Here is a 23,393-nt window from a genome sequence, read left to right as displayed (position 1 = left end):
GTAATTAGGTCATTCTTCAATCACTGGTTAGAACGGTAGGATCTAGTCAGACTTCACGTTTATAAACAAACCATTTGTAGAATGTAATTAGGTCAGTCTTCCATCACTGGTTATAATGGTAGGATCTAGTCAGACTTCACTTTTATAAACAAACTATTTGTAGAATGTAATTAGGTTAGTCTTCAATCACTGGTTACAACGGTAGGATCTAGTCAAACTTCACTTTTATATTCAAACCATTTGTAGAATGTCATTAGGTTAGTCCTCAATCACTGGTATGAACGGTAGGATCTAGTCAGACTTCACTTTTATAAACAAACCCTTTATAGAATGTAATTAGGTCAGTCTTCAATCACTGGTTATAACGGTAGGATCTAGTCCGACATCACTTTTATAAGCAAACCATTCGTAGAATGTAATTAAGTTAGTCTCCAGTCACTGGTTATAACGGTAGGATCTAGTCAGACTTCACTTTTATAAACAAACCATTTGTAGAATGTAATTAAGTCAGTCTTCAATCACTGGTTACAACGATAGGATCTAGCCAGACTACACTTTTATGAACAAACAATTTGTAGAATGTAATTAAGTCAGTCTTCAATCACTGGTTACAACGATAGGATCTAGCCAGACTACACTTTTATGAACAAACCATTTGTAGAATGTAATTAGGTCAGTCTTCAATCACTGGTTAGAACGGTAGGATCTAGTCAGACTTCACTTTTATAAACAAACCATATGTAGAATGTAATTAGGTCAGTCTTCAATCACTGGTTAGAACGGTAGGATCTAGTCAGACTTCACTTTTATAAACAAACCATTTGTAGAATGTAATTAGGTCAGTCTTCAATCACTGGTTATAACGGTAGGATCTAGTCAGACTTCACTTTTATAAACAAACCATTTGCAGTATGTAATTAGGTCAGTCTTCAATCACTGGTTAGAACGGTAGGATCTAGTCAGACTTCACTTTTATAAACAAACCATTTGTAGAATGTAATTAGGTCAGTCTTCAATCACTGGTATGAACGGTAGGATCTAGTCAGACTTCACTTTTGTAAACAAACCATTTATAGAATGTAATTAGGTCAGTCTTCAATCACTGGTTGGAACGGTAGGATCTAGTCAGACATCACTTTTATAAACAAACCATTTGTAGAATGTAATTAGGTCAGTCTTCAATCACTGGTTAGAACGGTAGGATCTGGTAAGACTACACATTTATAATAAAATAAGTAGTTGAAAATTGTTTTATAAAATATAATACAATCATAAGTAGGTGAAAATAAGTAGGTGACAACTATAAAATATAATAGAATAGAATAGAATAGAATAGAATAGAATAGAATAGAATAGAATAGAATAGTAGAACTAATAGAATAGTTGAGAATTACCTATATAATATAATACAGTCATAAGTAGTTGAGAATTATCTATAAAATATAATACAATCATAAGTAGTTGAGAATTACCTATAAAATATAATACAATCATAAGTTGTTGACAATTATTTTATAACATATAACACAATTATAAGTAGTTGAGAATTATCTGTAAAATATAATTTACTTATAAGTAGTTCAGAATTATTCTATAAAATATAATATAATCATAGGTAGTTAAGAATATTCTATAAAATATAATACAATCATAAGTAGTTGAGGATTATTCTATAAAATAAAATGAAATCATAAGTAGTTGAGAATTATCTATAATAAATAAAACAATTCTAAGTAGTTGAGGATTATTATATAAAATATAAATAATTATACGTAGTTGAAGATTATTCTATAAAACACTATTAATTAAATATTCTGAATGGCTCTGTGGTAAGTTTGTTAACTAAATTTCAGTGTTTGTGGTAGACACATTATAGATAGCTTTTTGTGTAGCTTTGTGTTGAAGAACAAAATTTACTAAAATTTTCTAACACATTATTACAAGTAGTTCAGATTATTAAACAAATGTTATTTATTGATGTTTTATAATATATCAGTACTTGTGACATAGACTTATTGTACAGTATCATATTTGTGAAAGGTATGTTAAGTGTATGTTTTTTAGAATATCATACTTTCTCTGCTCATTCTCTTTAAACATTAACCTATAAATAACTTCGTACTAGAAGAATCGAGAAATGAAGGTTATTTTAGTGTATTATATAATGTGTAACCTTTTTATTGCCTTTAATAAAACTCTGGTTAAATACAAACTTGTAATAGTTGTTCTGTTGCTACCAAACTGATTTAGGTTGTTTCTAATCAACACTTAACACATCCATATAATTATTTTTCAGTAACTAACCGTTGGAGGAGAGATGTTGGCTCAGTGTTGATAATTCTTGTTTCTGTTGCTGCTGGAGTTCTAACAGTTTGTGTAGCAACCATATTTGTTATGAAGTACAGGAAAAAGGAAGGTAACACATTCCATCTCTGTTTCTGATACACAGTGTAACAACAGGTGTTGTGATAACAGTATGAGATATAACACAGTGTAATAAAGATGTTGTGATAATAGTATGAGATATAACACAGTGTTACAACAGGTGTTGTGATAACAGTATGAGATATAACACAGTGTAATAACAGGTGTCTTCATAACAGTATGAGATGTAACACAATGTAATGAAAGATGTTGTGATAACAGTATGAGATATAACACTGTATAATTTAATAATGTGATAACGTATATGATAAAACACAGTGTAATAACAGGTGTTGTGATAACTGTATGAGCGATAACACAGTGTAATAACAGGTGTCCTGATAACAGTATGAGATAAAACACAGTGAAACATAGGATGTTGTGATAACAGTATGAGATATAACACAGTGTAATGAAAGATGTTGTGATAACAGTATGAGATATAACACAGTGTAATAAAAGATGTTGTGATAACAGTATGAGATATGACACAGTGTAATAAAAAATGTGGTGATAACAGTATGAGATATAACACAGTGTAATAAGAGATGTTGTGATAACAGTATCAGATATGACACAGTGTAATGATAGATTTTGTGATAACAGTATGTGATATAACACTGTATAATTTAATAATGTGATAACGTATATGATAAAACACAGTGTAATAAAAGATGTTGTGATAACAGTATGAGATATGATACAGTGTAATAACAGATGTTGTGATAACAGTATGAGATATAACACAGTATAATAAAAGATGTTGTTGTGATAATACTATGAGATATGACACAGTGTAAGAAAAGATGTTGTGATAACAGAATGAGATATAACACAGTGTAATGAAAGATGTTGTGATAGCTCTATGAGATAAAACACAGTGTAACAAAAGATGTTGTGATAACAGTATGAGATATAACACAATGTAATGAAAGATGTTGTGATAACAGTGTGAGATATAACACAGTGTAACAAAAGATGTTGTTATAACAGTATGAGATATGACACAGTGTAACAAAAGATGTTGTGATAACAGTATGAGATATAACAAAGTGTAATGAAAGACGTTGTGATAGCTATGTGAGATAAAAAAACAGTGTAACAAAAGATGTTGTGATAACAGTATGAATTATAACACAGTGTAATAAAAGATGTTGTGATGACACTATAAGATATAAAACAGTGTAATAACAGATGTTCTTGTGATAACAGTATGAGATAAAAAACAGTGTAACAAAAGATGTAATAACAGTATGAGATATGACACAGTGTAATAAAAAATGTTGTGATAACAGTATGAGATATAACACAGTGTAATAAGAGATGTTGTGATAACAGTATGAGATATAACACAGTGTAACAAATGATGTTGTGTAAACAGTATGAGATAAAACACAGTGAAATGAAAGATGTGATAGCTCTATGAGATAAAACACAGTGAAATGAAAGATGTTGTGATAGCTCTATGAGATAAAACACAGTGAAACAAAAGAAGTTGTGATAACAGTATGAGATATGACACAGTGTAATAAAAGATGTTGTGATAACAGTATGAGATATAACAGTGTAACAAAAGATGTTGTGATAACAGTATGAGATACAACACAGTGTAATGAGACACGTTGTGATAGCTCTGAGATAAAACACAGTGTGACAAAAGATGTTGTGATAACAGTATGAATTATAACACAGAGTAATGATAGATTTTGTGATAACAGTATGTGATATAACACTGTATAATTTAATAATGTGATAACGTATTTGATATAACACAGTGTAACAAAAGATGTTGTGATAACAGTATGAGATACAACACAGTGTAATGAGACACGTTGTGATAGCTCTAAAAACACAGTGTGACAAAAGATGTTGTGATAACAGTATGAATTATAACATAGTGTAATGATAGATTTTGTGATAACAGTATGTGATATAACACTGTATAATTTAATAATGTGATAACGTATTTGATATAACACAGTGTAATAAAAGATGTTGTGATAACAATATGAGATATGATACAGTGTAATAACAGATGTTGTGATAACAGTATGAGATATAACACAGTGTAATAAAAGATGTTGTTGTGATAATACTATGAGATATAACACAGTGTAACAAAAGTTGTTGTGATAACAGTACGAGATATAACACAGAGTAATGAAAGATGTCGTGATAACAGCATAAAATATAACAGTGTAATGAAAGATGTTGTGATAACAGTATGAGATAAAACACAGTGTAACAAAAGATGTTGTGATAACAGTATGAGATATAACACAATGTACTGAAAGTTGTTGTGATAGCTCTATGAGATAAAACACAGTGAAACAAAAGGTATGATAACTAAAAGAGATGTAACACAGTGTAATAACAGGTGTTGTGATAACAGTATGAGCTATAACACAGTATAATAACAGGTGTTGTGATAACAGTATGAGATGTAACACAGTGTAATGAAATATGTTGTAATAACAGTATGAGATATAACACAGTGTAATGAAAGATGTTGTGATAACAGTATAAGATATAACAGTGTAATACCAGGTGTTCTCATAACAGTATGAGCTATAACACAGTATAATAACAGGTGTTGTGATAACAGTATAAGATATGACATAGTGTAACAAAAAGGTGTTGTGATAACAGTATGAGATATAAGACAGTGTAATGAAAGACGTTGTGATAGCCCTATGAGATAAAACACAGTGTAACAAAAGATGTTGTGATAACAGTATGAATTATAACACAGTGTAATGAAAGATATTGTGATAACAGTATGAGATATAACACAGTGTAATAACAGATGTTCTTGTGATAACAGTATGAGATAAAAAACAGTGTAACAATGATGTAATAACAGTATGACATATAACACAGTGTAATGAAAGATGTTGTGATAACAGTATAAGATATAACAGTGTCATGAAAGATGTTGTGATTACAGTGTGAGATATGACACAGTGTAACAAAAGATGTCGTGATAACAGTATGAGATATAACACAGTGTAATGAAAGATGTTGTGATAGCTCTACGAGATAAAACACAGTGTAACAAAAGATATAGTGATAACAGTATGAGATATAACACAGTGAAATGAAAGATGTGATAACTGTATGAGATGTAACACAGTGTAATAAATTATGTTGTGATAACAGTATGAGATATAACACAGTGTAATAAAAGATGTTGTGATAACAGTATGAGATATAACACAGTGTAATACCAGATGTTGTGATAACAATATGAGATACAACACAGTGTAATAAAATATGTGATAACAGTGAGAGATATAACACAGTGTAACAAAAGATATAGTGATAACAGTATGAGATATAACACAGTGAAATGAAAGATGTGATAACTGTATGAGATGTAACACAGTGTAATAAATTATGTTGTGATAACAGTATGAGATATAACACAGTGTAATAAAAGATGTTGTGATAACAGTATGAGATATAACACAGTGTAATACCAGATGTTGTGATAACAATATGAGATACAACACAGTGTAATAAAATATGTGATAACAGTGAGAGATATAACACAGTGTAACAAAAGATGTTGTTGTGATAACAGTATGAGATGTAACACAGTGTAATAACAGGCGATGTGATAACTGTATGAGATAAAACACAGTGAAACATAGGATGTTGTGATAACAGTATGAGATATAACACAGTGTAATGAAAGATGTTGTGATAACAGTATGAGATATAACAAAGTGTTATAAAAGATGTTGTGATAACAGTATGAGATATAACACAGTGTAATAACAGGTGTTGTGATAACTGTATGAGCTATAACACAGTATAATAACAGGTGTTCTGATAACAGTATGTGCTACAACACAGTATAATAACAGGTGTTGTGATAACAGTATGAGATATAACACTGTATAATAAAAAATGTCATAAAGTATTTGATATAACACAGTGTAATAAAAGATGTTGTGAAAACAGTATGAGATATGATACAATGTAATGAAAGATGTCGTGATAACAGCATAAGATATAACAGTGTAATGAAAGATATCGTGATGACAGTATGAGCTATAACACATTGTAATAAAATATGTTTTGATAACAGTATGAGATATAACACATTGTAATGAAATATGTTTTGATAACAGTATGAGATATAACACAGTGTAATAACAGATGTTGTGTTAACAATATGAGATACAACACAGTGTAATAAAATATGTGATAACAGTGAGAGATATAACACAGTGTTATAAAAGATGTTGTTGTGATAACAGTATGAGATGTAACACAGTGTAATATCAGATGTTCTGATAACAGTATGAGATAAAACACAGTGTAATAAGAGATGTTGTGATAATAGTATGAGATATAACACAGTGTAATAAAAGATGTTGTTGTGATGATAGTATGAGATATAACACAGTGTAACAAAAGATGTTGTGTAAACAGTATGAGGTATAACACAGTGTAATGAAAGATGTTGTGATAGTATGAGATATAACACAGTGTAACAAAAGATGTTGTGTAAACAGTATGAGGTATAACACAGTGTAATGAAAGATGTTGTGATAGGTCTATGAGATAAAATGCAGTCAAATGAAAGATGTTGTGATAGCTCTATGAGATAAAACACAGTGGAACAAAAGGTGTCATAACTGAATGAGATGTAACACAGTATAATAACAGGTGTTGTGATAATAGTATGAGATATAACACAGAGTAATGAAAGACGTTGTGATAGCTCTATGAGATAAAACACAGTGTAACAAAAGATGTTGAGATAACAGTATGAATTATAACACAGTGTAATAAAATATGTTGTGATAACAGTATGAGATATGACACAGTGTACCAAAAGATATTGTGATAACAGTATGAGATATGACACAGTGTAACAAAAGATATTGTGATAACAGTATGAGATATAACACAGTGAAATGAGAGATGTTGTGATAGCTCTACGAGATAAAACACAGTGAAACAAAAGATGTGATAACTGTATGAGATATAACACAGAGTAATAAAATGTGTTGTGATAACAGTATGAGCTATAACACAATGTAATAACAGGTGTTGTGATAACAGAATGAGATATAACAGTGTAATGAAAGATGTTGTGATAACAGTATGAGATATAACACAGTGTAACGAAAGATGTTGTGATAACAGTATGAGATATGACACAGTGTAATAAAATATGTTGTGATAACAGATTAGATATAACACAGTGTAATGAAAGATGTTGTGATAACAGTATGAATTATAACACAGTGTAATAAAAGATGTTGTGATGACAGTATGAGATATAACACAGTGTAATAACAGATGTTCTTGTGATAACAGTATGAGATAAAAAACAGTGTAACAAAAGATGTAATAACAGTATGAGATATAACACAGTGTAATAACAGATGTTCTTGTGATAACAGTATGAGATGAAAAACAGTGTAATAAAAGATGTTGTGATAACAGCATAAGATATAACAGTGTAAATAAAGATGTTGTGATAACAGTATAAGATATAACACAATGTAATAAAAAATGTTGTGATAACAGTATGAGATATAACACAGTGAATAAAAATGTGACAACGTATGAGATATAACACAGTGTAATAAAATATGTTGGGATAACAGTATGATATATGACACAGTGTAATAAAAGATGTTACGATAACAGTATGAGATACAACACAGTTTAATAAAATATGTGATAACAGTGAGAGATATAACACAGTGTAATAAAAGATGTTGTTGTGATAACAGTATGAGATATAACACAGTATAATGAAAGATGTTGTGATAACAGTATAAGATATAACACAATGTAATAAAAGATGTTGTGATAACAGTATGATATATGACACAGTGTAATAAAAGATGTTGCGATAACAGTATGAGATGTAACACAGTGTAATAACAGGTGTTGTGATAACTGTATGAGCGATAACACAGTGTAATAACAGGTGTCCTGATAACAGTATGAGATAAAACACAGTGAAACATAGGATGTTGTGATAACAGTATGAGATATAACACAGTGTAAAGAAAGATGTTGTGATAACAGTATGAGATATAACACAGTGTAATAAAAGATGTTGTGATAACAGTATGAGATATGACACAGTGTAATAAAAAAATGTGGTGATAACAGTATGAGATATAACACAGTGTAATAAGAGATGTTGTGATAACAGTATCAGATATGACACAGTGTAATGATAGATTTTGTGATAACAGTATGTGATATAACACTGTATAATTTAATAATGTGATAACGTATTTGATATAACACAGTGTAATAAAAGATGTTGTGATAACAGTATGAGATATGATACAGTGTAATAAAAGATGTTGTGATAATACTATGAGATATGACACAGTGTAACAAAAGATGTTGTGATAACAGAATGAGATATAACACAGTGTAATGATAGATTTTGTGATAATAGTATGTGATATAACACTGTATAATTTAATAATGTGATAACGTATATGATAGAACACAGTGTAATAAAAGATGTTGTGATAACAGTATGAGATACAACACAGTGTAATGAGACACGTTGTGATAGCTCTAAAAAACACAGTGTGACAAAAGATGTTGTGATAACAGTATGAATTATAACATAGTGTAATGATAGATTTTGTGATAACAGTATGTGATATAACACTGTATAATTTAATAATGTGATAACGTATTTGATATAACACAGTGTAATAAAAGATGTTGTGATAACAATATGAGATATGATACAGTGTAATAACAGATGTTGTGATAACAGTATGAGATATAACACAGTGTAATAAAAGATGTTGTTGTGATAATACTATGAGATATAACACAGTGTAACAAAAGTTGTTGTGATAACAGTACGAGATATAACACAGTGTAATGAAAGATGTCGTGATAACAGCATAAAATATAACAGTGTAATGAAAGATGTTGTGATAACAGTATGAGATAAAACACAGTGTAACAAAAGATGTTGTGATAACAGTATGAGATATAACACAATGTACTGAAAGTTGTTGTGATAGCTCTATGAGATAAAACACAGTGAAACAAAAGGTATGATAACTATAAGAGATGTAACACAGTGTAATAACAGGTGTTGTGATAACTGTATGAGCTATAACACAGTATAATAACAGGTGTTCTGATAACAGTATGAGCTATAACACAGTATAATAACAGGTGTTGTGATAACAGTATGAGATGTAACACAGTGTAATGAAATATGTTGTAATAACAGTATGAGATATAACACAGTGTAATGAAAGATGTTGTGATAACAGTATAAGATATAACAGTGTAATACCAGGTGTTCTCATAACAGTATGAGCTATAACACAGTATAATAACAGGTGTTGTGATAACAGTATAAGATATGACATAGTGTAACAAAAGGTGTTGTGATAACAGTATGAGATATAAGACAGTGTAATGAAAGACGTTGTGATAGCCCTATGAGATAAAACACAGTGTAACAAAAGATGTTGTGATAACAGTATGAATTATAACACAGTGTAATGAAAGATATTGTGATAACAGTATGAGATATAACACAGTGTAATAACAGATGTTCTTGTGATAACAGTATGAGATAAAAAACAGTGTAACAATGATGTAATAACAGTATGACATATAACACAGTGTAATGAAAGATGTTGTGATACCAGTATAAGATATAACAGTGTCATGAAAGATGTTGTGATTACAGTGTGAGATATGACACAGTGTAACAAAAGATGTCGTGATAACAGTATGAGATATAACACAGTGTAATGAAAGATGTTGTGATAGCTCTACGAGATAAAACACAGTGTAACAAAAGATATAGTGATAACAGTATGAGATATAACACAGTGAAATGAAAGATGTGATAACTGTATGAGATGTAACACAGTGTAATAAATTATGTTGTGATAACAGTATGAGATATAACACAGTGTAATAAAAGATGTTGTGATAACAGTATGAGATATAACACAGTGTAATACCAGATGTTGTGATAACAATATGAGATACAACACAGTGTAATAAAATATGTGATAACAGTGAGAGATATAACACAGTGTAACAAAAGATATAGTGATAACAGTATGAGATATAACACAGTGAAATGAAAGATGTGATAACTGTATGAGATGTAACACAGTGTAATAAATTATGTTGTGATAACAGTATGAGATATAACACAGTGTAATAAAAGATGTTGTGATAACAGTATGAGATATAACACAGTGTAATACCAGATGTTGTGATAACAATATGAGATACAACACAGTGTAATAAAATATGTGATAACAGTGAGAGATATAACACAGTGTAACAAAAGATGTTGTTGTGATAACAGTATGAGATGTAACACAGTGTAATAACAGGCGATGTGATAACTGTATGAGATAAAACACAGTGAAACATAGGATGTTGTGATAACAGTATGAGATATAACACAGTGTAATGAAAGATGTTGTGATAACAGTATGAGATATAACAAAGTGTTATAAAAGATGTTGTGATAACAGTATGAGATATAACACAGTGTAATAACAGGTGTTGTGATAACTGTATGAGCTATAACACAGTATAATAACAGGTGTTCTGATAACAGTATGTGCTACAACACAGTATAATAACAGGTGTTGTGATAACAGTATGAGATATAACACTGTATAATAAAAAATGTCATAAAGTATTTGATATAACACAGTGTAATAAAAGATGTTGTGAAAACAGTATGAGATATGATACAATGTAATGAAAGATGTCGTGATAACAGCATAAGATATAACAGTGTAATGAAAGATATCGTGATGACAGTATGAGCTATAACACATTGTAATAAAATATGTTTTGATAACAGTATGAGATATAACACATTGTAATGAAATATGTTTTGATAACAGTATGAGATATAACACAGTGTAATAACAGATGTTGTGTTAACAATATGAGATACAACACAGTGTAATAAAATATGTGATAACAGTGAGAGATATAACACAGTGTTATAAAAGATGTTGTTGTGATAACAGTATGAGATGTAACACAGTGTAATATCAGATGTTCTGATAACAGTATGAGATAAAACACAGTGTAATAAGAGATGTTGTGATAATAGTATGAGATATAACACAGTGTAATAAAAGATGTTGTTGTGATGATAGTATGAGATATAACACAGTGTAACAAAAGATGTTGTGTAAACAGTATGAGGTATAACACAGTGTAATGAAAGATGTTGTGATAGTATGAGATATAACACAGTGTAACAAAAGATGTTGTGTAAACAGTATGAGGTATAACACAGTGTAATGAAAGATGTTGTGATAGGTCTATGAGATAAAATGCAGTCAAATGAAAGATGTTGTGATAGCTCTATGAGATAAAACACAGTGGAACAAAAGGTGTCATAACTGAATGAGATGTAACACAGTATAATAACAGGTGTTGTGATAATAGTATGAGATATAACACAGAGTAATGAAAGACGTTGTGATAGCTCTATGAGATAAAACACAGTGTAACAAAAGATGTTGAGATAACAGTATGAATTATAACACAGTGTAATAAAAGATGTTGTGATAACAGTATGAGATATAACACAGTGTAATAACAGATGTTCTTGTGATAACAGTATCAGATAAAAAACAGTGTAACAAAATATGTGATAACAGTGAGAGATATAACACAGTGTTATAAAAGATGTTGTTGTGATAACAGTATGAGATGTAACACAGTGTAATATCAGATGTTCTGATAACAGTATGAGATAAAACACAGTGTAATAAGAGATGTTGTGATAATAGAATGAGATATAACACAGTGTAATAAAAGATGTTGTTGTGATGATAGTATGAGATATAACACAGTGTAACAAAAGATGTTGTGTAAACAGTATGAGGTATAACACAGTGTAATGAAAGATGTTGTGATAGGTCTATGAGATAAAATGCAGTCAAATGAAAGATGTTGTGATAGCTCTATGAGATAAAACACAGTGGAACAAAAGGTGTCATAACTGAATGAGATGTAACACAGTATAATAACAGGTGTTGTGATAATAGTATGAGATATAACACAGAGTAATGAAAGACGTTGTGATAGCTCTATGAGATAAAACACAGTGTAACAAAAGATGTTGAGATAACAGTATGAATTATTACACAGTGTAATAAAAGATGTTGTGATAACAGTATGAGATATAACACAGTGTAATAACAGATATTCTTGTGATAACAGTATGAGATAAAAAACATTGTAACAAAAGATGTAATAACAGTATGAGCTATAACAGAGAGTAATAACAGATGTAATTGTAATAAAAGATGTTGTGATAACAGTATGAGATATAACACAGCGTAATAAAAAATACGACAATGTATAAGATATAACACAGTGTAATAAAATATGTTGTGATAACAGTATGAGATATGACACAGTGTACCAAAAGATATTGTGATAACAGTATGAGATATGACACAGTGTAACAAAAGATATTGTGATAACAGTATGAGATATAACACAGTGAAATGAGAGATGTTGTGATAGCTCTACGAGATAAAACACAGTGAAACAAAAGATGTGATAACTGTATGAGATATAACACAGAGTAATAAAATGTGTTGTGATAACAGTATGAGCTATAACACAATGTAATAACAGGTGTTGTGATAACAGAATGAGATATAACAGTGTAATGAAAGATGTTGTGATAACAGTATGAGATATAACACAGTGTAACGAAAGATGTTGTGATAACAGTATGAGATATGACACAGTGTAATAAAATATGTTGTGATAACAGATTAGATATAACACAGTGTAATGAAAGATGTTGTGATAACAGTATGAATTATAACACAGTGTAATAAAAGATGTTGTGATGACAGTATGAGATATAACACAGTGTAATAACAGATGTTCTTGTGATAACAGTATGAGATAAAAAACAGTGTAACAAAAGATGTAATAACAGTATGAGATATAACAGTGTAAATAAAGATGTTGTGATAACAGTATAAGATATAACACAATGTAATAAAAAATGTTGTGATAACAGTATGAGATATAACACAGTGAATAAAAATGTGACAACGTATGAGATATAACACAGTGTAATAAAATATGTTGGGATAACAGTATGATATATGACACAGTGTAATAAAAGATGTTACGATAACAGTATGAGATACAACACAGTTTAATAAAATATGTGATAACAGTGAGAGATATAACACAGTGTAATAAAAGATGTTGTTGTGATAACAGTATGAGATATAACACAGTATAATGAAAGATGTTGTGATAACAGTATAAGATATAACACAATGTAATAAAAGATGTTGTGATAACAGTATGATATATGACACAGTGTAATAAAAGATGTTGCGATAACAGTATGAGATGTAACACAGTGTAATAACAGGTGTTGTGATAACTGTATGAGCGATAACACAGTGTAATAACAGGTGTCCTGATAACAGTATGAGATAAAACACAGTGAAACATAGGATGTTGTGATAACAGTATGAGATATTACACAGTGTAAAGAAAGATGTTGTGATAACAGTATGAGATATAACACAGTGTAATAAAAGATGTTGTGATAACAGTATGAGATATGACACAGTGTAATAAAAAATGTGGTGATAACAGTATGAGATATAACACAGTGTAATAAGAGATGTTGTGATAACAGTATCAGATATGACACAGTGTAATGATAGATTTTGTGATAACAGTATGTGATATAACACTGTATAATTTAATAATGTGATAACGTATTTGATATAACACAGTGTAATAAAAGATGTTGTGATAACAGTATGAGATATGATACAGTGTAATAAAAGATGTTGTGATAATACTATGAGATATGACACAGTGTAACAAAAGATGTTGTGATAACAGAATGAGATATAACACAGTGTAATGATAGATTTTGTGATAATAGTATGTGATATAACACTGTATAATTTAATAATGTGATAACGTATATGATAAAACACAGTGTAATAAAAGATGTTGTGATAACAGAATGAGATATAACACAATGTAATGAAAGATGTTGTGATAACAGTGTGAGATATAACACAGTGTAACAAAAGATGTTGTTATAACAGTATGAGATATGACACAGTGTAACAAAAGATGTTGTGATAACAGTATGAGATATAACAAAGTGTAATGAAAGACGTTGTGATAGCTATGTGAGATAAAAAACAGTGTAACAAAAGATGTTGTAATAACAGTATGAGCTATAACACATTGTAATGAAATATGTTTTGATAACAGTATGAGATATAACACAATGTAATAAAAGATGTTGTGATAACTGTATGAGATATAACACAGTGAATAAAAATGTGACAACGTATGAGATATAACACAGTGTAATAAAATATGTTGTGATAACAGTATGAGATATGACAGTGTAATAAAAGATGTTGTGATAACAGTATGAGATATAACACAGTGTAATAACAGATGTTGTGATAACAATATGAGATACAACACAGTGTAATAAAATATGTGATAACAGTGAGAGATATAACACAGTGTTATAAAAGATGTTGTTGTGATAACAGTATGAGATGTAACACAGTGTAATAACAGTTGTTCTGATAACAGTATGAGATAAAACACAGTGAGACATAGGATGTTGTGATAACATTATGAGATATAACACAGTGTAATGAAAGATGTTGTGATAACAGTATGAGCTATAACACAGTGTAACAAAAGATGTTGTGATAACAGTATGAGATATAACACAGTGTAATGAGAGACGTTGTGATAGCTCTATGAGATATAACACATTGTAATGAAAGATGTTGTGATAACAGTATCAGATATGACACAGTGTAATGATAGATTTTGTGATAACAGTATGTGATATAACACTGTATAATTTAATAATGTGATAACGTATTTGATATAACACAGTGTAATAAAAGATGTTGTGATAACAGTATGAGATATGATACAGTGTAATAAAAGATGTTGTGATAATACTATGAGATATGACACAGTGTAACAAAAGATGTTGTGATAACAGAATGAGATATAACACAGTGTAATGATAGATTTTGTGATAACAGTATGTGATATAACACTGTATAATTTAATAATGTGATAACGTATATGATAAAACACAGTGTAATAAAAGATGTTGTGATAACAGAATGAGATATAACACAATGTAATGAAAGATGTTGTGATAACAGTGTGAGATATAACACAGTGTAACAAAAGATGTTGTTATAACAGTATGAGATATGACACAGTGTAACAAAAGATGTTGTGATAACAGTATGAGATATAACAAAGTGTAATGAAAGACGTTGTGATAGCTATGTGAGATAAAAAACAGTGTAACAAAAGATGTTGTGATAACAGTATGAATTATAACACAGTGTAATAAAAGATGTTGTGATGACACTATAAGATATAAAACAGTGTAATAACAGATGTTCTTTTGATAACAGTATGAGATAAAAAACAGTGTAACAAAAGATGTAATAACAGTATGAGATATAACACAGTGTAATTAAAGATGTTGTGATAACTGTATGAGATGTAACACAATGTAATAACATGTGTTGTGATAACAGTATGAGCTATAACACAGTGTAACAAAAGATGTTGTGATAACAGTATGAGATATAACACAGTGTAATGAGAGACGTTGTGATAGCTCTATGAGATAAAACACATTGTAAGAAAAGATGTTGTAATAACAGTATGAGATATAACACAGTGTAATGAAAGATGTCGTGATAACAGCATAAGATATAACAGTGTAATGAAAGATGTTGTGATAGCTCTATGAGATAAAACACAGTGTAAGAAAAGATGTTGTAATAACAGTATGAGCTATAACACATTGTAATGAAATATGTTTTGATAACAGTATGAGATATAACACAATGTAATAAAAGATGTTGTGATAACTGTATGAGATATAACACAGTGAATAAAAATGTGACAACGTATGAGATATAACACAGTGTAATAAAATATGTTGTGATAACAGTATGAGATATGACAGTGTAATAAAAGATGTTGTGATAACAGTATGAGGTATAACACAGTGTAATAACAGATGTTGTGATAACAATATGAGATACAACACAGTGTAATAAAATATGTGATAACAGTGAGAGATATAACACAGTGTTATAAAAGATGTTGTTGTGATAACAGTATGAGATGTAACACAGTGTAATAACAGTTGTTCTGATAACAGTATGAGATAAAACACAGTGAGACATAGGATGTTGTGATAACATTATGAGATATAACACAGTGTAATGAAAGATGTTGTGATAACAGTATGAGCTATAACACAGTGTAACAAAAGATGTTGTGATAACAGTATGAGATATAACACTGTAATGAGAGACGTTGTGATAGCTCTATGAGATATAACACATTGTAATGAAAGATGTTGTGATAACAGTATGAGATATAACACAGTGTAATAACAGGTGTGTTAACAGTATGAGCTATAACACAGTGTAATGAAATATGTTTTGATAACAGTATGAGATATGACACAGTGTAATAAAAGATATTAAATGTAAAATGACAATTACATATTTTAAATGTGTTATTCTTATCTTCTTTCTGTAGTTCAAGAAAACAGAAGTCAGAGTAATGTGGATAAGTAAGTAGTGTTTGATCTTCAGTCATAGTAATGAAGATAAGTAGTGTTTGATCTTCAGTCCGAGTAATTAAGATAAGTAGGTATTGTTTGATCTTCAGTCAGAGTGATGTAGATAAGTAAGTAGTGTTTGATCTTCAGTCAGAGTGATGTAGAAAAGTAAGTAGTGTTTGAGCTTCGGTCAGAGTAATGTAGATAAGTAAGTAGTGTTTGATCTTCGGTCAGACTTATGTAGATAAGTAAGTAGTGTTTGATATTCAGGCAGAATAATGAAGACAAGTAATTAGTGTTTGATCTTCAGTCAGAGTAATGAAGACACGTAAGTAGTGTTTGATCTTCGGTTTAGAGTGATGTAGATAAGTAAGTAGTGTTTGATCTTCGGTCAGAGTCATGTAGATAAGTAAGTAGTGTTTGATCTTCAATCAGAGTAATGTAGGTAAGTAAGTAATGTTTGATCTTCAATCAGAGTAATGTAGATAAGTAAGTAGTGTTTGATCTTCGGTCAGAGTAATGTAGATAAATAAGTAGTGTTTGATCTTCAGTCAGAGTAATGTAGATAATAAGTAGTGTTTGATCTTCAGTCAGAGTAATGTCGATAAGTAAGTAGTGTTTGATATTCGGTATTAAAAACATTTCTCTTCAAATCTACTATTTTATTTAACAGAACCTTTACTGTGTCACTCACAGTGATACTTAGGAAAAGTTAAAATCTCATATAAGGACATGTACTCTACTAGATTCACCCGTTAATAGTTAGAGGTATAAGATGCTTTACAGTTAAATATATGGTTATTTTGTTTAACCCAGAAACAAACAAAAGAGTTGTAGTTTTGGTCTTTTCAGGAGAACAATTGACAGCTAGTTATGGCCAGTTGGTTATGGCTATCCTTGCATTTTAAACTTGGACTGAGAGTTTCGTGGAATCAACTTGTTTGAAAGAGCCACACCAGATAAAAAGAGACATTTAATAACAATTTTTCTTCATACTCCTGTAGGGTATCATTATGATAGATGGTCATATAACATTGTGAGGAACCCACTATTGTTCCTCCATCAGTGCCAGGAATGTCCCCTAACCTCTGATGATAGATGGTCAGATAACATTGTGAGGAACCCACTACTGCTCCTCAATCAGTGCCAGTATTGTCCCCTAACCCCTGATGATAGATGGTCAGATAATATTGTGAGGAACCCGATATTGTCCCTCAAGTAGTCTCGCATCAAGTAGTGCATTAAGACATTGGACTCTAAAAAGTTTAAGAAGGACTTGATCAGATATCCTGCTGGCAGAATTTATATTTTTATTGTTGTTGAGGAAAGCCTACGATAGCCTTAAGAATATGGCATGGAACATTATCCCATATGTAAACACAGCAATTGAACCATTACTAAAACATTAACAGTATGGTATCAAACACTGTCCTACATATAAATACATCAACTCAACCATTACTAAAACTTTAAAACTATGTTAAGTATATATTAACCAAACACTGGACACTTGCCAGCAAAGGTGTGTTGTGATATGAATCTATTAGAACCAATAATTTTTACTGATACAAGTTGTTTTGTATGTTCACTTGTGTAATGAAACAAGAAACATAAAGTTATGTGTACTTTCATTTCCATTCACAGAGAGAAGCCACATGCAAACAAATACGATTCTTTATCATGCCTAAATGTGGGACCACCAGACGAAAAATGTCCAGATGTAATACCAGGTAGGTTCTCTTCCACAGATGTACAGAATAAGACATGAACGTTGCCTGTAACTAATTATATAACAAATGAGTTATTAGAAAGAGTGACAAATAAAACGATCAGTTGGAAATAATTGTTGTATATTTAAACACGGCTGGTATGGATAGAGAAAGCACTATGCAGAGGAGCGAACAATGTGGTATGAATAGAGAAGGCACTAATAGAGGAGCGAACAATGTTTCGACCTTCTTCGGTCATCGTCAGGTTCACAAAGAAAGAAAGAGGTAACTGACCGTTAGCTGACCACATGTTTGAAGAGGGTTGTGTAACTGAGTGTAGGAATGTAGAGGGCGTGCTTAGATGTTTGATTATATTTATTAATATAGGTATAAAAGTGTTACATTGTATTGGTTTATTTTGGGCTTAAGTTGTTGTATAAGTAAGGCTTCTTTAATTTTGTGTTTGTTTATGTTTGTTTGTTTACTTAGTATTTGGTGTTTTCTATGGTTATGTTGTGTTTATTTGATTTGCAGTGTTTTAAAACGTGTGAAGGTGACTTTTTTATGTTCTTTGAATCTGGTTTCCATTTTTCTACTTGTTTCTCCAATATAGAAGTCGTGACAGTTATCACATTGTATTTTGTAAATAATGTTGGTGTGGTGTTTGTCAGTGTAGTTTTTACATTGTATAGACCTCAGTTTTGTGCCTGGTTTTTGAATAAATTTGGTATTGACTGGAATGTCATATTTTGTTACTAGTTTTTTGCCAAATGTTGGTTATTTGTCTGCTGATGTCGGGAATATATGGTATGCAGCAGTATATGGTTTCGTTATATTTTGATTCGTGAGATATATTTACTTCTGTTGGTTGATTTTGCTTTCTGTCTAGGTGTGTGCGTATAATGTTTTCTACGGTTTGTGGAGGAAACTTATTGATGTTGATGAAGTATTGTTTTATTTTGTCTAATTCGTCGTTAATTTTATCTGGTGAGCATAGTTTTATGGCTGTGTTTATTTGGTTTCTCAGTATATTGAGTTTTTGTTTTGTTTCATGTGCTGAGTCCCAAGGAATGTATAGTCCAGAATGGGTGATTTTTCGGTGGATTTCTGTTTTAAATTGTGTATCAGTTCTTGTAATTTTGAGGTTAAGAAACGATATTTGATTTCTTTCTTCCTGTTCACATGTGAAGTTAATTCTCATTAGCAGCTTAACTGAAATATTTAAGCTTCTAAAAATCGTGTTTAGATACCATTCGTGGGTACAACACAGAGAGACATGTGTGTAGCCTTCACTTAACGATACACACACAAAAGTAACTTATCATTCTTCACCGACTTAACAGTCTAACATTTTTTAATGTAGAATTTTCAGATAAAGTCCTACATTATTTTCTTTATAACAAAACTTTATAACAGCAAAAATATATATACGAAATGAAATTTGTCAGAACAAACATGTAAAACTTAGAAGCTTTATTATGCTACAAACTGCTAATTTATGAATATTGGTTCTTTCTGTCTTTGTCAACTAACCCCTTAGTTTCTGACTATCTGATCAATTATTTTCTGCGTATTCGGTTAGCAATTTTATGAAAGCTTTCGTCTCTACTGGATTTATTTTGCTGACATAAGACGTCACGACTCCAGAACACCACAAATTATTGGATCAAACTGGATAGTTTTCTCCACGAGCACGTGTCAATGAATCTCACTGGTTGTTATGAGGACTTCTTTATTTGATTCGTTGAATTTTGTTAAAAGCTGCTAGAGGTCTATCATAATTAGCCATAATTAATTTTGAAGTGATAGGAATAGAGGAAAGACAGCTAGTAAATACTTCCCACCTGCACCTCTTTGGCTACTCTTTTTACCAATGGAAAGTAGAATTGGCCGTAATATTATAACACCCCTCAACTGAAAGGGTGAGCATGCTCAGTGAGAGGATTCGAATTCTCGACCCGCAGGCTAGGTCTGATTCATGTGCTTTATTATCAAATTCATGCCTCTCGATGGCTCTCTCATAAATCTATAACACTAAATACTGAGTTTCGATACCCGTTGTGGGAATAGTACAGGTAGCCGACTGTGTAGCTTTGCTCTCAACAACAAACAAACAAATTCGCTTGGAATAATAGTAGAATGTTTCGAAATCACATTTTTATTAATTTATCTAAAACATTTCTAACTTGACCTGACGTCCATTGTTTTTGTAACAGTATAGCGCCATAAAACTGTGATTTGTGATTTTAAGGAAATAATATTTCTCTATTTTTCAGATACTGGCTTCTCCTCTGACAATAAAATCTTTTGTCGACAGATGTCACTACCTCCCTACACGGAAGAAAACTCGTATTCCTAAACACGGCAGAGTCTGTCATCTAGAAAGGAAGGACGAATATAGTTTTCTACTTTGTGATAACGATAATGTGGGAATCTCGGTGACCACCAGGAGGACTGAGATCTCGGTGACTACCAGGAGGACTGAGATTTCGGTGACCACCAGGAGGACTGAGATCTCGGTGACCACCAGGAGGACTGATACATCTTCCGTCGAGAACTGATTCACGTCGAACAAAATAATCTCTAGTCAAAACACAAGAAAAAAACAAATATATTAGATTTTTGCACCAGTATTTTATGTCTAGTTTTGTTCGTCAATGAAAAGAAAGCATTGTCTTGTTCAGTTTTGCATAAAATATTTTTCTATTCTTCAAACTTGTTAATAAGTTAAAACCATTTTTAAATTTCTGTTTTTCATTTATCTGCACTTGGCTTGTACTTACTCAGGTTGTAAGAAACGTTTTCCATGCAAAAGAATTCAGTGAAAACCAAAGAAACAAGTATATAAGTAAAGATGAAATGACGTGAATTATTTACAAATATAGACAGTATCAGATTTTAAAAGAGCAGTTGGTTTTCGCTGATCACTTGTTTAGCGAGAGATGTCTGCTTTCTACACGTGTACGTGTTTATTGTGAAATAAACATATTATGAAACACCGTATTCATATACCTTTTATCATAAGACATATAAAATTAAAGAAACATTAGTTTTATTAAGGCCGTATTAAATAATTTTGTCCAATACTCTTTATGAAATAATTTGTTTTTAGTGACGACCTCCAAAAACGTTCAACAACAAACGTCACTCGTTACGTAACAAAAGCATAGTGGCAATAAAAAATAATCGACTGCGAGAAAGCTGCTCCAAGGTTTTTTTTACTTTCTACTGAACTTCTTGAGGAATTCTGTGCACTCCAGGATCTTCTTTATTTGTGGTCCAACGAAGACACCAGATTTGACCTTTGCCTCAGACAGCTTAGAGAAGAAGTCTCAAATGTTTTTGAAGGCTGCAGACTTCTTATCAAAACTTGTGACAAATTGCTTCATAAGACTCAATTTTATGTGTAATGGTTGTAACAACACCTTCTGGAGGTCCACTAGTGACTCACACTTGGCATTGCACCTTCCCACAGAGAACTCGGTCTGTTGCAACCAATGCTTCCTGTTGTAGTGTGCTGCAGTGTTCCTGCTATTCCGAAGGCAAATATAACAGGGAAAATTGGTAAAGCCTCCTTGGAGACCCATCAGGAATACCACCATTTGGAAGTCTCCAATAACCTCCCAGCCATATTATTATACTTCAAGGCTTCTAGCAAAGTCTTGACGATGTTATATTCCTCTTTGAGGTGCACCGAATGAGCCAGGGAAAGAGACGGATACTTATTCCCCTTATGGAGCAGCACAGCTTGGAGGCTTCTGGATGGGCTATCAATGAAGAGGCACAGCTTGTTCAGATTACATCATTTTGAAGTCTCTGATAACCTCCCAGCCATACTTATCATACTTCAAGGCTTTTAGCAAAATCTTGACTAGTGAAGAAGCTTGGAAATGTCGGTGACATTTCCTCTGACTTGTGACTTGCACACTTTCATCTAACAAATCCCACTCCTTGAGCCTAGGTGTCAAAAGCTCGGCGTTCGCTTTGTTAGACCAAGATCTCTAATCAAGTCATTGAGGTCTCTTTGGTTGGGGTAGCATGGGTTTCTCTCACCAGCTGCACTTCTGAAATTGTAATCTGGATCTTCAACATCTACCTCCTGTAGTCAGCTATCGGTCATAGCTTTCTTTCTTTGTGAACCTAACGATGACCAAAGAAGGTCGAAACGTTGTTCGCTCCTCTACATAGTGCTTTCTCTATCCATACCAGCCGTTTTTACATATAAGTTTCTCTATAAGTGGATTTTCTCGTCATCACGGATTATTCTTTGTCATACTCTAAAACAATATTATCAGTATTCTTTGTCATACTATAAAACAATATTGTCAGTATTCTTTGTCATACTCTGGAACAATATTGTCAGTATTCTTTGTCATACTCTAAAACAATATTATCAGTATTCTTTGTCATACTCTAAAACAATATTGTCAGTATTCTTTGTCATACTCTGGAACAATATTGTCAGTATTCTTTGTCATACTCTAAAACAATATTATCAGTATTCTCTGTCATACTCTAAAACAATATTGTCAGTATTCTTTGTCATACTCTAAAACTATTGTCAGTATTCTTTGTCATACTCTAAAACAATATTGTCAGTATTC

General features: G+C 31.1%; 1 protein-coding gene across 1 annotated transcript; it reads left to right on the top strand.

Moving 5' to 3' along the window:
- Window positions 1–247: 247 nt before the first annotated feature.
- LOC143232866 (uncharacterized) lies at window positions 248–21,779 on the top strand. Its single transcript, XM_076468851.1, has 5 exons — window positions 248–257; window positions 2,297–2,416; window positions 17,059–17,092; window positions 18,725–18,810; window positions 21,066–21,779. The coding sequence occupies exons 1-5, from the start codon at window positions 248–250 to the stop codon at window positions 21,146–21,148; spliced, it is 333 nt and encodes a 110-aa protein (XP_076324966.1). The 3' UTR covers window positions 21,149–21,779.
- The last annotated feature ends 1,614 nt before the right edge of the window (window positions 21,780–23,393 follow it).

This window comes from Tachypleus tridentatus, chromosome 1, assembly GCF_004210375.1.
Source record: "Tachypleus tridentatus isolate NWPU-2018 chromosome 1, ASM421037v1, whole genome shotgun sequence".
NCBI classification, from domain to species: Eukaryota; Metazoa; Arthropoda; class Merostomata; order Xiphosura; family Limulidae; genus Tachypleus; species Tachypleus tridentatus.
The sequence above is the reverse complement of the archived record's forward strand: the minus strand, read 5'-3'. Positions and strand labels throughout refer to the sequence as shown.

Bases quoted from the DNA above. Each gene is read 5' to 3' on its own strand.
- LOC143232866 (XM_076468851.1), top strand. The intron at 2,417-17,058 runs GTAACACATTCC...TTCTTTCTGTAG, and splicing joins GAAGTACAGGAAAAAGGAAG to TTCAAGAAAACAGAAGTCAG. The intron at 17,093-18,724 runs GTAAGTAGTGTT...TTCCATTCACAG, and splicing joins AGTCAGAGTAATGTGGATAA to AGAGAAGCCACATGCAAACA.